General features: G+C 39.4%; 1 protein-coding gene across 5 annotated transcripts in view; it reads left to right on the top strand.

The window, feature by feature from the left end:
- Positions 1-17,834, top strand: part of vps13b (vacuolar protein sorting 13 homolog B) — a 327,627-nt gene that overhangs the window by 32,513 nt on the left and 277,280 nt on the right. For 4 of the 5 annotated variants that reach the window (XM_086219125.1, XM_086219127.1, XM_086219123.1 and 1 more), the window contains 6 exons: positions 3,327-3,494; positions 5,266-5,447; positions 6,313-6,487; positions 12,148-12,422; positions 15,524-15,619; positions 17,257-17,379. In XM_086219125.1, coding sequence (XP_086075251.1) covers positions 3,327-3,494; positions 5,266-5,447; positions 6,313-6,487; positions 12,148-12,422; positions 15,524-15,619; positions 17,257-17,379 — 1,019 coding nt within the window. Of the gene's footprint in view, positions 1-3,326; positions 3,495-5,265; positions 5,448-6,312; positions 6,488-12,147; positions 12,423-14,876; positions 14,943-15,523; positions 15,620-17,256; positions 17,380-17,834 lie in introns of those variants that run through there. The other variant, XM_086219126.1, reaches the window with a different exon arrangement.

The following is a 17,834-nucleotide window of genomic DNA, read 5'->3' as shown; positions in this document are numbered from 1 at the left end:
CTTTGTTGTTGGTGTAAAATGTGTCAATGAGGTTTTTGATTGCGTTACCATCTCACTTTGAATCTAGATTTAGTCCAGTACTTGTGGGTTTGTTGGAACAAAGTTAAAATCAGTCCTTCAGACCAGAAGATTTCACAGCTGAAATCTCAAGTCTAAATCTAAATTCAAAGACCCACAAAAATGTTTGGGTATTTTTTTTCTTTTTATAACAGTTTCTATCTGGGTGGAATGGTGGTTTCCTACTCTGTATATACAGGCCATGTGTATTTGGGTTCATAACTCGCGAGTGTGTGTATTCATTCTGTGACATCGTATTGTGTAAGTGTAATACGTGCAGCTAATTTTTAAGTTCACTTGTGCCACTTTGATTGAACCCAAGAATTTTGTATGTATAATTGTGTAATTATGTATGGGATGTGAGAAGATGGAGATAGGGTAGGGCAATGTTCACCAAATTAGCATATGATGGTGTCCATATTGAAACAAAGCCAGTGGACTTTGACATCATTTTTTAAAGAAAAAAAAACGGAGATTTTTTTTGCTAACCCACAATTGTAGTTGCCACACAAAGCCCAGAAAGGGATGAAGGTATAAAGGGACTCGCATCCCTACCAGGTGATCCTTCGCTCATACTCATACTTTAGCCAGTTTTATTTACTTTGAATCAGCCAACTGGTTATACTGAGGAACCTTAGGTAAAAACTATGGCCACTTGTTAAAAAGACACTCATTAACAGCAACCCACAGCTACTAATGTAACCAAGCATCTTGGGTTGAGAAAGACTCATGAGAAAATGATAAAAGGAACACAGAGGTGTAACCTTAATGCAGTAAGCGGCAGCTTCAGTTTTTTCGGCTCCCACAAGTCAAAGCAGAACAAAACTTCTGCCCTACGGCAACTCTGAGATGACACAATTCCTCGAATGCAGAGAGCAATAAATACATAATGTTAAACTGGTAGAGCACTCAGTGGCGAATTGTGTCAGCCATGGTTGATGGACGATGCCATCTTCCCAACCCTAGATTGTGACTTTCCAGTGCTTGGTTACACCAGCTGTTTTGATGTTACGAGGAAATCGAACACTGCTACATGTTTGTAGCTTTCTCAATGTAGAACTGTCTGATGTTCTAGAGACCTGCTTTACCATGCATTGTCTTTGTTTTCTTTCATTCATGAGTCATTGTAACTGATAATAATGCATATCATGATACAGAGAAACTGCATAGTTTTCAATGTTTTATATATATATATATATATCCACACACACACACACACACATATGTATATCTACATGTATATATGTATAGAGAGAGGGAGAGAGATATATATATCTCACGTATATATAAAAATATATATTATATACATCAAATATATATACACACATATATACACATATATCTTTGTGTGTGTGTGCATACATACATACATACATATCTATACATATATTTTTTCACAATGTTAACTGTAATAATCAGATTTCAGAATTACACAACAGGACAGTATATTTTACAGTATGCTTTGACAGATTGTCAATCTTTCTTTCCATGGTTAATAACTGGCACAGCTAATAGCTCCTAATACTTTCCATATACAGGAAAATGGTGAACATGGACAGTATAATGTTTCTTTCCTGTATTGCACAGAAGAGAGTACTTGGCCTGTTCTGAGATCACATGAAGGAGCTGTTTTTTCCAGTCATTTTATGGTTGAACAGTTTTAAGTGGGCTCCTTCCCTGTGGGCCGCAACACAGGTGCTGGCTGTGTCAATTGTTTACAGAAGTTCAGAGCAGCATGATGGTTTGCAGAGAGACAAATTTGGGCCCTGGACCTGGTGCGTGGCAAGAAGAGGTATTACAAGTGCAAGAGAATGCAGGAGAGAAAAGGTGACATGTCCTGACATCGGCAATTTAAACCCCCAGAGTACAATAGCGGGGAATATTGCTGGTTTAGCTGCCCAGGCAGCAGATGTGACAACAGCATTTTTACTAACCCCAGAGCCACAGTCACATTCATGCTGGCAAGGCAGACATTAGGCATACACTTACAAACTCATGCATGCAAGGCCATGGACATGTGTCACAAGCACACATTGCGTTTATGAGCTGAGTTTATATTATGTCACCCTCTCTTCCTGCCTCTGTTTGGTCAGGCAGCAAACCCTCGATGTTTTTGTCAACTGGATTATGTTAATATCTGGTGAGGCTCAGGGCATGAGTGGTAAAACTCCTAATGAATTCATACAAACATTTTCATCAAAAGCGCCATTTAGTTGCGCCTAATTATTGGATCTGTTACACTTTGGTCCAAGCATAGTGATACAGGAAGACAAACATTTGGTTTGGAAAATAAGGGGAAAAAATTAAAGGTTTATACTTTCTAACTTGTTGTAATGTGTGTTTAACCATACATGGGAGGAATTAATAATGCCACTGGTCCTGTGGTTAAGAGGATTTATTAGGGTATATTTTCATATTTTATGGTTTGACCTCTCCCATCTGTAATGTTTTAAGTTCTTTCTGAATTTGTGGAGTAATGGCCTTACCATGTATGTTTTTCCTGCAAAGCCTCTGTTTCTGGGCATCACTGTGATGATGAGGTACTAGTAAACTGTGGGATGGCTCCAAATGTGTTGTTGAAACCCAGTGTTTTGGACTGCTTCTCATCTTCTTCTTGGTTACATCCCTCTGCATCTTTACCACAAAAACCCACTTTTCACCAAAAATATGATTACATATTTATTGTCTCTTCTTTGATTCCCATATATATATATAATATACATTCTGTATTTTGACTGTTTGTGCATGTGTGTGCACAGCCAATAAAGCTTGCATATGGACATTCAGGCTTCCGAATGGTTTAACAGGCTTGAGAAGGATATGTTTGAGGCAGCATGTGCATAGTTTTGGGTTAAACACGACTTTGCATCTGAGACGAGAGGAGATCCCTTCAGAGATTCATAAATACAACCAGGATTTGTAGTGCTAGTCAGGCAGGGTGAGGAGTAAAAATGTTTTCTTATGGATATTTTGGTCCTCTCACGGTGCATATCCAAGGGATAGAGTGAAAGAATAACATGTCAAGACCTCCTCTTATTTGTGATCACATGAGTATGACAGGGGTCAGTGGTATTAAGCTTTGGCTTTCGGGGAATGCAGCTCTGGACTTCTCTCTTTTACGGTGTCTCCACAAAAAAATTTATTTGTCCAGGTAAAGGTATGTCCTCAAGTGTATGTTTGTAATTCGGTGTGTCACTTTGTATGTTTGTTTGTACATGGTTATCATTTGGTTTTTGAAATGTCTTGCATGTGTGCTTACTTATTTTTAGGTTATGTGCAGAGTCTGATCCGGCGCGTGGTGAATAATGTGAATGTTGTGGTCAACAACCTGATCCTGAAGTACGTCGAGGATGACATCGTACTGTCAGTCAACATAACCTCAGCAGAGTGCTACACGGTGGACGATCTATGGGAGAGGGCCTTCATGGATATCACCGGTGAGCATTTGCTGCTGACTTTCCTTGGTAGTGGAATTAACGAGGGAAGCCACTGAGGATGTTTTCATTGACCTGTTTTCATATTTTCTGTGTTTTCCCCAGTCTGATAGCATGTTTTATGAAACATTTACATATACTTTTACACCTTTGATTTATTTTTTATTTCAAAAGAAGTAACTCAGGAAAATAAAATTTTATTTTGTATGCAAATTAACTTAGTTTTTTATGCTTGCAAACACTTTTTATTGTCATTTGAAATTTCAATTTTGGATATTGGTATTTTTTCCCATTTTCTTTTGCAAAATGACTGTAGTTCTGCAATATTACTGGGCCACTGGTCTTTTAAGATGAATGTATATGATGATTTTTTGGTAATTTTGCAGTCTGGGGTCTGTTAGGGCCAATTGAAAAACCTTCAGTTGGCAAGTAGATGTGCATTTCAGGATCATTATGCTGTGGTGAAAGCCACCTCCTTTTCAGCTCTAACTCCTGTCTTTCCTTGTTTTCATCAAATGCTGATAATAACTATTAGTTTTTCTTCATTTGAATATTTACTGATAGGAAAAGGTTCTATTTGCACCTCATTAGCCTACTGAAATCTTGTGTAGATGTTGTATTACATACCTCTCATGGCAGATTTTTTTGATGAGGATGTTGTTAGTATGGTCTGTTACACAGCTGCTTGGAGAGGTCAATGGCGTTTGCCTCAATGTTGTTGTTTTATGTTTGTTTGCCTTTTGTTTGTGTTGTGTAAAGTCACATTACCATATTTCATCTTCCATATCCTACAAATGCAGGGTTTTCATCTTTTCAGTTAAAAATCTCCCCAATGTATTTTCTGTCACTGCTGCCCAAATGTTTCCATACAAATGTGATATACTATGTGCCCTATGCAGCTTTTGGACAGATAAGACCTCAGATGTAAAACTACAAATATGGCTTAGGTGGGACAAGATAGAACAATTAGGACAGGCAGTCGTTTCCTTGAGCCCTTCATTTGATGTCCGCATGATGTTGTCAATCCAAGCCGCTCATTCATGGTTGAGCATATAGTGTGAGCAAAATCTATTTTTTGACCAGCCCTGTCAGGTGAGTATTTGCTTATGTCATTACTGATAATATTTTGCCCTCTACTTCCAGAGAAGTAAATTACACATTTTAAACTTGTACTACTTTCAGAATTACAGAAAGTACTGGTCCTTCTGACATCGAAGGTCATACTTTAAGTAAGAGAAATAATAATGTGGTCATTTCTGTGCTTTATCGCATTTACATTCCTTGTGAAGGGGTTTTTATGTGTTACAAAAGCAGTTACTGGCATTGGGTGAAGAACAGAATCATTTGTTGAATGATGAGTACTTTCGTCAGTCGGCTGGGGGTAGTGAGACATAGTTAAAAACCTGATGATGTATGACTATTCCACATGACACACACACACACACACACACACACATGCAAACACACACTCACTCACTCGTCATTGTGTAATCAAAGTCATAGTTAAACAAGTATGCAAGTATAACATCTAAATGTCTGACCCTAACCCTAACATTGACAACCTCATTCTAACTCTGACCCTAAGTCTTGACCTTCAAACAGACCTTTAAAGTTGAAGAGCTGGCAAAATGTCCCCACAAGTTAAAATGTCTACACAGTGTTGGTGGGCTGTCAAGGGGTTGTTGTATTTCTTCCACTTCACGCAAGAGGTCTGTGAGGTCTGCTGATTCATCTTCGTTGAATTTCTTATCTTTGTTCTATCTTCTCTGTGCAGCTCCAGAACTGGTCCTCAGGAAGGTGATCAATTTTGCAGATTGTACTGTGTGCTTGGACAAGCGGAATGCAAGTGGCAAGATTGAGTTCTATCAGGATCCACTGCTGTACAAGTGTTCCTTCAGAACACGTCTTCATTTTACCTATGACAACATCAATTCCAAGATCCCATCGGTCATCAAAGTAAGTAGCTGATGGAGAAAGTGGAAAATGTTCTTAAAGGTACATAAAAGTTGTTAATGTAGCGGAGCTTTGGAAATAAGTGATAAATATGTCTAGATAGTTTTTGATTGTGCTATTTGTAGTATATGTTTTGCCTTTGTCGTCTCCACACTACAAAGCTACATTATAGTCATATGATCTAATCCAATTTATTGAAATAATTTAGCTCGATTAAAGCAGAACAGACTCATTCCCAGCAACAAAGAACCGGGCCTGAACATGGTCAGTCAGAAGAAAATGGGTTTTTAATGGGTCTTTAAAGTGACAGGAACTAAAAATATAGTTTTGCAAAAATATGTCCCTCTTTAATGAAGGATTTCACAAACATTCATCAAAGGTCTTATGTCATAAAGAGTTTACCCAGTGTAAATTGTTGTGTCTGTTGTTTATTTTGAACACACAAATATGTACATATATTAGTAGTAATGATAATCAGTGTAAGTGTGGTTCAGTGAAAAAGCTTTTTATAGAGGCTGTACATAATTACAGTTTAATCCTGTCTTTAGTTTACGGGTTTTATCAACTTTCTTCTCACTTCTGTTTTCTGCTTATAGTTGCAGGTCATCTTATAAATTAGTTTAACAAGAGACAAATGAGTTTTGTCCACATGCATGACCCAACAACCAAGGGGAATTCATTCCACTTCTAAGAGTACTTAATATTGTACTTTCTCACTGACTTACTAGAGCAGTTTTCATTCACACTCCTATTTACATTATGTGAAGGCCCATTGGTAGATGGTTGAACATGTTGCCTGTTTCACATCTAAAAATATAAAAAATACATTTTCTGAATCATCAATCTTCACATGTTTCTGTCTCCTCAGATCCAGACGATGGTGGAGTGCCTGAAGTTGTCAATCACTGATCAGCAGCTTCCCATGTTTATCCGCATTTTAGAACTGATAATTGCCCTCTACTACGGGGAAATTGGAGGGCACAAAGAAGCTGAGCGAGAAGAAGGCAATGGTCATGTCAGGGAGGCTGGATCAAGTTTGCCTGGTAAGTGAAGTCTAAATCAGAATCCGGGACAATTTTCACACTGCGATAGTCCAACTTTTTAAAACAGCTATTTTTCAAAATCAGTTTGGAAATTAGTGGGTTGTGAAGTTTCACAGTAAGGATAAGTTTGATGGTATGTGTGCATCATACTGGCTTCTGTAGCAGTCATATTTCGGAGGAAATATATGCATGAAACCTCTGAAGTGGTTAATTAGTCATCAGACCATGAACAAACCTTTGACTTTTTCTCAGACAGCATTTTTTTCTTTCCTCATGCGCCTCTGAATGTCTCTCGATACGCTGCTGTTGTTGCTAAAAGGGACAATGAACATCACTTTGACCATAGTGTGCACCTATCCTGCTTGTTCTACAAACATACTCCTGACTCTGTAACTCAACACAGACTGTTGTCATCAGGCTTGATCCCCTCCATGTGGATAGGGGCAGGAGAGAGGATGAAGGGAAGAAAACATGGATAAATCAAACACAGGCCCATCTCTTTCTTTCTGATTGGAACCCCACAGGAAATAGCACTCCACATATCCAGGAGCCGAGTTTTACACACACGCACGCACGCACACACACACACACACACACACACACACACACACACACACACACACTTTGCTTCTCTCACACACATGTACTGACTGCATACTATACACAGCTACATACATGTAAAAATGGGTTAGTCCACATGATACAGTGTTCGTATTTAGGACATTCGTTGACATAATGCATTCCCTTGAATTTGACCAGAATTATTATGATCACAATTAAGTGCCTAACCCTTACCCTACACTCACCCATTCCTAAATAGAACCCAAACTTATTCCCTAAACTCCCATCTCATCTTAATCCCATGCTCATCTTCATCTCAGGCAAATAGATCAAGATCATGTGGTAGGTCCCAGTGATCTAAATCAGCCTCTGTTCTACCAGAAGCAAATTATAGTGGAGGGGAAGGGGTAGACAGAGGGGAGGCAGGCAGCCCAATACAATACAGGCCATTCGCTCACTCCCTCTAACTTATTCCCTGCCTGTTGGCTTGGAACTTTTACTGCTAGTTGGCGCAGCTTCCAGTTTGGTGTCCAATGCCAGATGTAAGAGTCGCTGTCATGCTACTGCTATGCAGAGCCTCTGAGAATGAATTAGTATCCCATCACAAAAATATACAAGAGGGGACCAACTCTTGGAACCTGAGCGCCCCTAGATCTTGTTATGCTGGAAGTAATCGACAGAGTGAAGAAGCTGAAAGGGTTTGTGGTGATGGTGGTGGTGGTGGTGGTGGTGGTGGGGGGGGTTATTGGGCATGTGTATGTAGTAGGTGGAGATACTGTATGCGTAGTTGCTGGGATGGGGATTGAGGCTGGTTTAGTCTTTTTCACAAATATGTGGTTTCAGTGTGTTGATTTCTTTTGATAGTAGTAACAGAATGACAGTTCAAATTGAATACCAATTGTGACAAGAAAATAACACACAATGCAGCTAGCCTCTACCATTGCTAGGTTCTGAGGACTAAAATATTCGTGCATGTTGATGCTTATAGTTACTGACTTGACTGATGTGTGTTTTTTTGTTCAGTATGTTGTAGTTTGTAAGAAGCAATCATTGTCACAGCATTGCCAGAACATGATGCCAGTACTACACATAGTACTTAATCATTTAATTTACCATCCAGTGGTGGAGTCTCTTATTGTACAGTGTTGCTGACACTGTAGCGAGAGAGTCTTGCTGTGGTTTTAATGCCCTGTATGATTGTGTGTTATACTGTGAGCTTATTAGCTAAGACACAGAGCAGTGTACATGTATGTGTAGAGTGATTGCAAATACATGGAGAAAAGATAGAACCCAGTAATGGATTCACCTTGTATCCTCTCTGGGTAGTGCTAATAAACTATCCATTTTAATTGAAGAACATTTTCAAAGACAATTGAAGTTAATCTCCATGTAAAGGTGTTTTTTTCTTTTTACCATTAATGAGACAGTTAAAAAACCCTGTCTTGAGTTTATGTGCCCCTGATTCACTGTCTGCATGTTTTTGTTTGAAATTTTTTCAAGGTAAGAACCGATGTTTCATTAATGAATAGCCCTAATTGGTGAAAGATGCGGGATACTTGTGTGTCACTGACCAAAGCAACCATTCAGTCAGGATTAGATGGCTAGTTTTCCTACTGTCTGAATTTAAATGAAGTCTGTGAAATGCCGTGAAAAAATTTTAGTGGTTGGAAACATAGATGACTAACATGCTTGAATGGACCAGCTGGTCACGGCAGCAAAAGCTGTATGGTTTCAACAAGTATGTGAAGAATTGGGAACTGAGGCCTATGGCTGCTAAAGTGTGTGTGTGTGTGTGTGTGTGTGTGTGTGTGTGTGTGTGTGTGTGTGTGTGTGTGTGTGTTCCTTTACTTGCTACATATTGAGGACTAGAATACGTATTTAACCAACCGAGTGGCGACATTTTTGGAAAGTGAGGACATTTTAGCCGGTCCTCACATATTCAGAGGGCCGTTTGAAGGTCAAGACTTGGTTTTAGGGTCGAGGTTAGAATCAGGTTCAGGTCAGGTGTAAGGTCACGGTTAGGGACAGGCAGTCAAGATGGTTAGGTTTAGGGTGAGGGGCTAGGGAATGTATTACGTCAGTGAAAGTCCTCACAAAGGTACAAGTACAAGGATGTGTGTGTGTGTGTGTGTGTGTGTGTGTGTGTGTGTGTGTGTGTGTGTGTGTGTGTGTGTGTGTGTGTGTGTCCGCGCGCGCATGCGCTCTCACTGTATGTATGACAGTCTGTCTCCAGTGTTGGTTGTGTGCATGACAAATTATGTATAGGTGTGTTTTGAGCTCTCTTTTGTGCAGTTAGTGATGGGGGGGGGGGGGGTTCCTCTCTGCTGTAAGAGGCCTGTTGAATGTACTATCACACTCATCAGATAGAGGCCACAGGCTATCTATCCATTACAAACCTCATGTGGCCCACATATGTGGGCCTGGTGATGTGACAGCACCTTTTTTAAACATTATTTTGCTTTTAAATATTTGTGTGAAGACACGTAGGCCATTGAGTTTAAAAGTTTTATTGAAGATTGCCCTGCCATGACTGCTGAAATTGATTTTGAAACAGATGTAAATGTCATGCTGCTGGTGTAAAAATGAAACAATGTGTAGCACATATGTTAATGTGTAATATTATTTTTAAAGTGGGTAGGCCTTCACACTGACGTGTGCCTGTGTAGGTTTGTAATGTATTAACTGTTAACAAGCAGATGGGTCTTCTGTGATCAATAAAAAATGAAAGGTGGGGAGTATGAATGTTAATATTCACATTCATATAGGTTATCCTTTGTAATTTCCTTATATTATGGTCTGTACATTTTCATGTATGTGAGAGTATGACCAAACACACATGCACAGTCAGAAGATGCACAAGACAAGCAGAGTAGCACTCGCTTGCTGGTCAGGTGACCAATCCACGCTCCCTCTATAAACATGGAGGGACATCTACTGGCCTTTGAGGGCACTGCCTTCTCTCACTCTGTTTCTCTGTCACCATGTCACTCAGCTGTTCATTGATTTACACATCCACTTACCAGTGATTAGACACCTCAGACTCCTGCTGAGCAGCTATGTTCCCACATGACAGGTGATTCATAGTGCTCCTGAGTTCTGCTTATGGACACTTTTGTTGTTCCGTATTAATTTTGTTATTGTGTTAAAAAAAGATTCATATATTAAAAACTCTTTGTTCTAATAGGGAGCATAAGTGTATTTCTCATTTTTGCATTCATCTCTCTGGGAATTTTTCACTCACTTATTTGGATTAATACTTCAAAGTCTCCTTAATCCGGTATGTTTTGATCATTTGATTGGTAATTACACTTATATTTTGCTTGCCTTGCATTTCAAACGTAGGCTTCGTCAGGCTGTGATGTGAAGCGAAAGGGCTTAACTTGTTGAACTGACACCTCAAAGGCTTCCAAGGAGTGAAAACAAAATGGACAAAAAAAAAGAAAAATGAGAGACTGAAAAGGACAGGGAGATTGCAAGAGAGGGGGAGAGATAAAAAGCCATAACATGGGATTTCCAACCGCCAATTCACAAAGTGAAAGATTTAATTAAAATATGTCATAATTTTCACCGCCTTAGCCTCTGGGATTCCATAGCTGTGACCTCACGGACAATATTGTTTTCTCGCAGAGGACGTGAGGCCGCAAGGAATGGGATTACACATTCTTGTGCATTGACATCAGCTTCCTCTCTCTCGATCTGTATGGAAACAGACATGATGGGACAAGTTGAGAGGTCGGTATCAGAGAATAGAACTGTATTGGGTAGTTTGGTTCAACATGTGACCTCAAATGATTTGCTGGGAAAACTGGAATAGAGAAATCAGGGGGCTTCATTGTACCAGAGCTCTTGTGTTTGTTACCCAACCCACCAGCATGCTGGTCTCCAACTCAACAGACCAGCCCACCTCATTGGTCCTCTGACTACTTAATTGCCTGCTTACCTTCCTCCATATCTTTGTGAAAGTCATCTTACATATTGAAGGACATAGAGATCGTATTCTATTTATTCATGTTAAGGACTGTTGTTTGCTGTCTGTGCATTTATTTTTGCATTTTGTCCCTGACCTGTTCGTGTGTTATGGCAATTTTACTTGGGTCCTGACTTAATCTGGTTTATTCATTGTGTTCTACTCTAAATTGCTATAGTGGCCTGGTATGAGGCCTATGACTTGGTCTTGGCAGTGCTTCACAAGGATCATGTGACCCAAAACATGGCAGTGTGTATGTAGGGTGGTGTTTGGTCCATCGTAGACAGTGTTGATGCTGACCACAGTCACTGACTGAGACCAAGCTGGGCTTCCCTCTTGCAACATGCTGCCTAACAGGCTGTGTCCCTAGGCTCCATTTGAATGGACTTCCCACACACATAATATGCACAAATATACCAAAAGTGAGTTAATGTGTCACACACATACTCACACCTGCATATTGAAATCTTTGGCAGTTACTACTGTGAAAATGTGTGTTGGTGTTTTTATAGCTTCAGTTGACAGCTGAAACAACTTGCTTGCATTAAACTAGCACGAAGGCATTGAACAATTAATTTAGTGTTTTTCTCTGGGTGCAACCACTTTCTTTGCCAAAAAATTCTTTCCATATTTCAGTTTGTCCTCGAAACATAAAGGATAATTCCAGTATTTTGAATGTGGGCCATATCTCCTTATCTGCATTTGAATGAGTAGTAGAGACAAAAGGAATTGGTCCACAATTGAGTTCAATGACTGCATTAAAAAACAAAAGCACTTCAGTTATCCTATTAATTTAGACTGTTAAAACATTTCAAAAGGTGAAAATGGAGTGTCATTCACCTGAATCCTGATCTGACTGCATAGTTGCCTTATTTCATCGTGCTTCTATTAGAAAATATGTGTTTATTCAAAGGTCAATGACTTGACATGACTTTTGCCTACCCCCTGTGCATCACATTGTCCAAGTTTTGGAATCAGAAACTGTGCCTGGCTTATCATTTATGATGAGAATCTTTAACAGACTTTTTCTAGGTCAAAAATTAGAATCACATACACCGACTGAACAATACCACAGCAAAAATGTTAATAGAACATGTATCAGAATTAATTATGACTGTTTTGGTTTGTCTAGGGTTGGATGTGGACATGGAGAACCAGGGCTCTAGCCAATACTCCAATCAAGATTACTACATGCAGTCTGGGAGTTCAGAAGAGACGGATCAGGGGTGGGTGTCTTGGGCTTGGTCCTTTGTCCCGGCCATTGTGGGCACAGAAGAGGAAACAGAGGAGGACCTGTACCAGCAGAGAGAGACAGGAGGCATTATGAACAGCCCTCAGCAGCACACGCCCAAGGACCCCGTTGTTTCAATCGGCTTCTACTGCACTAAGGCTTCTGTTACCTTTAAGGTAATTCTATAAATACTATGCAATTCTGTGAATAATACAACTGTCACTAAATCATGACTAAATGACATGTTGATGTTTATCAGCACTATTTGGTTGAATAACTGTACATTTTCCCCATATGCAGAATCCAGGTCAAATATCCGTACAGAATGTGCAAATATTTGAATGTACATTATATTTAAATACACATTTAATTAATGTTAAGGATAAAAATCAAAATTAGGTTGTATACATGTTATTAAACAAATATGTGATACATAATGTTCAAAAAAATGTTTGACTAGGCATGAAGGAAAGACTGAATGTCTGTGGACAGTCTGTGTGAAGGGCTGTGCTGGTAAGTTAGAAAAATTGTTCTGGAAATAATGCAGATCCTACTCTTTAAAGTTGATACGGAATATCCTGATTTTAAGATATCAATACTATTGTATCCCCCCTTATTGTTTGCTGGTTCATTTCCTAGTCCATGTGTGTGCACCACCACCACACACACGCACACACACGCGCGCACACACACACACACACACACACACACACACACACACACACACACACACACACACACTTTGTGGTCATTTTGAGTTTGATTCTTGAAGAACAACTTGATCTCCAGGAAGTTTCAGTCCTCTTTGTCTCTGTGTGCGGTACAGGGGAGCGTAGTGAAACCGCTAACTGGCGTCTCGGGTCACGTTAATGTTTTAAACATTATACATGGTATGATGACTATTCAGAAATGGATCCTTTACTTTAATCCTGCCTGTTCAGTCAAAATAGTTGGAATTCATCTGTGTTTCCCCTCAGGTTCAGGCACTTGGGATCACATTACTGCCTTTGCGTGTATTTGTGCATGTGTGCAAGTGTATATGAGTGTGTATGTAATTGACGGTGTGTGTATCAGTGGAAGGGGAGGTATGTCCCAGGCCAACCAGACCTTGGTGCTTCTCTAATAATGTTTAAATTGTTCCTGTATTGTTTGAGTTCTTTTAATCAATTAATTGCTTCTCGTCTGGAGTAATTGCAGACAGCTGAAAGGATGAGGTCTTTTTTAAACGCTCTCGTCTCTTTCCTATGAGGAAGTATTTAGTTTTAGGGAATTTTATGTCAGAGCTTTGAACAGCCACTGCCTGTACTGAAGTTTGACATGGTCCTGAAATCAGAGAGGTATTTTTGATTGCTGACTCATTATACTCAGATCTGTTTCATCAGAGGAATTGGCAGTATACTCAAATTACTTTTACACACACTATGCATAGTTTAGCACTGACCATTTGTTCCCCTCTTACACATCTGCACTCCTGCCAAGCACTCATTGGATGCCAGATTTCCTGACATTTTTTATTTTAAGAAACATTGTTATTTATTTTTGATATCTGTATTTATTTCAAAAGTAAAAAAATATGCCTCAACTTTTCCCTTTTCATTGTGTGGCATTTCTAAGAAAGGCAAAGAACCCCAATGTTCACATCCCATTTTATAACACTTCCAAGATGCCTCATAAAGAATAATTTGTTTTTTGTTGGACTCTTTTAAACGAGCTGAAATGTAATAAAGGAGAGGTAGCAGGGGAGGCAGTGGCAACAGCTGCTCTGTGTATTACTTGTAAGTGTTTGTGTTGGGACTCATGCTATGCTGGTTCTCTCTCTGTCTGCAGTGATGTTTTAAGCCCACTGTAGGTAAAGTCTGAAATGCCCCATGAGTCTTATTAGGGCATTGCAAAGAAGGATAGTCTTACTGTATTTTCCTAGTATATGTATTGGTTTTATCAGCAGCTCTTCAGTGTTAGTGCCACTGTGCACTGACATTGTCAGACAGAGAAATGTCTTTAGTCAGATTAGGTAACGTCCTTGCTCACTGTTGCATCCGCGTGTTGGTCCCCACACGTTATTAAACCATCAGAATGGAAGGAGAGGAAAGCAGCAAGGGTGAGAGAGTCTGCTCCATCAGTAGGGATAATAAGGCACAGCTGCTTCTTGTTCTGCACCTGCTTCCTGTGTTAAAGTTGAATGGGTTGGGGCCTGCACAGTTCTGTTCTACACCCAAAGTTGTAATACTGGCCAAACTCAAAAGCATCACAACTCTGAACCCCAGCTAGGTTTGACCAGATGCACTCTCTTTCTCTCCCTCCCTCACCTTCTACTCTGCCCTCATGCAAAGAATTAATTCCCTAATAAACAATGCCTTTTGTAACATTAAAATTTTAGCATTAGAATTGAAGTCAAGTTCTGATTGTCGTCCTCATAAAATGCCAGACTGGGCCTCCCCTCAAATCATAGAGGAGTGGCTGTCATGTGGTTTGATTAATGTTCTTGGCCTGTGTCCCAACTTGGCAAAGAAAATGACCAAAAATACCCAAGGTTGGCATTCTGTCTGTGATCCAAGAGAACATCATCTTTCCTTGTTTAGTTGTTATTGCTTACTTTTAAGCTTTATTTTCTGGGGCCTCATTGCCCTTCACATCCAAAGACTTGCATAGCTTTTGCTTATTTTCCAAATCACGTGCCTCATTCAGCAGGGATGTGGGTAGGCATACGCACGCACGCACGCACGCACGCGCACGCACGCACGCACACACACACACACACACACACACTTAAACATATGCTTTCAATTTTTTTGTGTTGCTGTTTTGTGATATTCACATATTATTGGTGTAAAAATGATTTGTTCTGTCAAACAACAGTTAACTTTTTCTTCCCTCAACATTAAGAGCAGCAAAATCTGTTCTCACTTTTGATTTACATTTTGAAGTTTTTCCGATTCTTACGATATTTAAGAATTCTTTTTTAGTCTGGTATTAAAGCCTTAACTTTAACAACAAAAGGACATACATTTTACATACATACTCACAATTTATTGCAAACTATTTGTAAAGGCTACTGGTGTACAGTATATTTACACCAATTTAAATGTTACTCTTTAGAAGGAAGTATGAAGATTTCTTTTCGTAGTGTTTATATTTGTCTATACCTACTTATGTACTTAGCTGCTGTCTAGCCCGATTAAACGATAAAAAACACATTTGAGTGCATTTTGTGATACAAATAAAAATCATATTTTTGGAGAATATTAGATCAATTCTTTTCTTCTGTCCTCTGTCTCAGTTGACAGAGACCCAGTCAGAGAGCAGCTATTACAGTCCTCAAAAGGTCAAGTCAAGGGAGGTCTTGTGTTTGGAGCAAGAGGGAATCACTATTGAGGTAAGATGCATCTGCGTTCAGTTTTGCAAATGTTCTGAAATTCTGTCTTTTTTAATTGAGTTGAATAGGGTGAACATACGTCCTAAAAACATTTTTATTCATATTGCAATTTTTATTCAATTAATTATTTATAATTCAGTGTATAGAGCTGTAGTTTAAGAAGCCAGCTGAAGTATGAAGTATGTAGTTTAAGCCCCTTACACAGTCTGTTCAAAGCAAGACTACTGCAGTTATTTTCTGTGCACAATATACAGAGATGGAATGTTCTGCTGTGAGGCCTGCCACAGAGGCGGTCACAGTGTCAAATTAACATCTGTGAACAAGGGACAGCCCGAATGGTGGGGTATTCATTGCGAAGCCCTTGCTTGTACACAGTATTAACAATTATGAATGTTTTCACTGTGAAAAGAAAATCAACCATTGTTTTTTGAAGTGACCATAAAAATGACCTGTTCCATCCACCAAAGGCACTAATTTGAGAAGTAATCTTATCCCCCTTCTTGCTAAATCATATCTATAAAGATACTTATCCTCCCTTTTGATTCTTCATCATTATCGTTTCTGTTTTCATTGTTGGATGGATGTCTGAATTCCCTCCTGAAGTGCATTTAGAAAGCCTCCTGGGGTCATTCATCTCCGGCCTGTTGTAAACATGGTGGAATCTGCACCTGAGTCTAGCCCAAATCTGATCATTTCCGTATTTCCCCCCGTGGCGTTTTTTTTTTTTTTTTAACTTATACTCTGATTACCTGGTTGGAGTAGAAATAAGTTTTCTGCTTCTGAGCTTTCTACCAGATGTGAGAATTCTGAGAAATTTCCAATTCCAATTTATTTAATTCATGCTTTTGCTGGAAGAGAGAGAGACCAGTGTGAGCTGGGACTAAAAGTGAGTGCGGAAAGACAAAGAGAGAGTTAGTTATATGTCCAGGGAAAAGTAGGTGCTGTCATTATTGTGTGGGGAAAGGAAATTTACTAGATTAGACTGTGCCTACCTATCTGCTGGGTCAAAGAGGCACAATGAGAATAAGGGAAAATGCAGTTATGGTGGTTTTACACACACGTACACACACACACACGCACACACACTCACACACACTCACAGCACTCTTGTGGGAAATAGAAACTTTTTGATGGCTGCTCTTTTAAACCAGAACCACCTCAAACTGCTCATAAAGGACAACCTTGATTGTGATGAGCCAATGGGAAATTGAGTTTTTAATTTCACATTCCATGCTTTCGTGTTATTGTAAAAAGGCAAAAGGCAAATTCATTTTTTATGAATTATTATAGTTTTGTGGCTTTACTGGGCTTCTGTTAACTCCTGTTAGACATTTATGTCTTGGGTGGAAAGGATACACTTTTTCACAACGTTACATTTTACTCAGTTTTAACTCACTTCACACCCTTCTTGGGTCGCTAATCTTCATTGACATCCAGCAAAAGCAGATAAATTTGACAATATGAAATTATTTAGGTTTAATTGATTGTACAGGCCATTGTGTTATTTATGTATTTACTGGGGGATAGGGCTCCAGGGTTGATCTGTTTTCCACATTATTGTGTTTGTAGAGCTTAATAAATTTGAAGTATAAAATCTGTGCTTTGAGTTTCTCCCTTTTGTTTATCTTTTCCTCTAGGTGCTGATGATGGGGGAACCCTTCTTCGATTGTCAGATTGGCTTTGTGGGCTGCCGGGCTCTCTGCCTGAAAGGCATCATGGGAGTACGCGATTTTGAAGAAAACATGAACCGACGTGAAGAGGTAAAGGTATCCTGAAAACCCTAAGGAAGGATGAAAAGGAGGAAGAAACTAAGAGAGATTAAAAGAATATTTGAAAGCCAAGAACAGACATCATTTTCACCTAAACCAACTCTCCAGCAGCTTCTTTTGCTCCAGACTGCTTTCAGAAGGAGGAGAATTTGTCATTGGGGAAGTTTGACACAGCTGTCTTTTGCATTTCACCATAATGTTTACCACATGCATTATCATGTTAACTGCAGTCTTGCTACCTTGTTTTTGTTTTTAACACCTCACTAAAACGATTTTTAAAATACGCTATGCTATCTTTTATGCTTGCCTAAAGGACAGGGAAGTGAGCTGGTCACAAAAAGATTCAGACTTAACACCGGCAAGATAAAACTGGGTGGTGAAGGGGGAGAAGCAGTGCTGGGGAACCCTTGAGCAGGGTCCCCACTGCTCCTCTGTCACTTGTCTTT

Source organism: Aulostomus chinensis, chromosome 11 (assembly GCF_037954235.1).
Source record: "Aulostomus chinensis isolate RoL2024-O1b breed Wild chromosome 11, RoL_Achi_v1.0, whole genome shotgun sequence".
NCBI lineage: Eukaryota > Metazoa > Chordata > Actinopteri > Syngnathiformes > Aulostomidae > Aulostomus > Aulostomus chinensis.
Note: the sequence above shows the minus strand (reverse complement) of the source record. Positions and strands in the feature narration are given on the sequence as shown.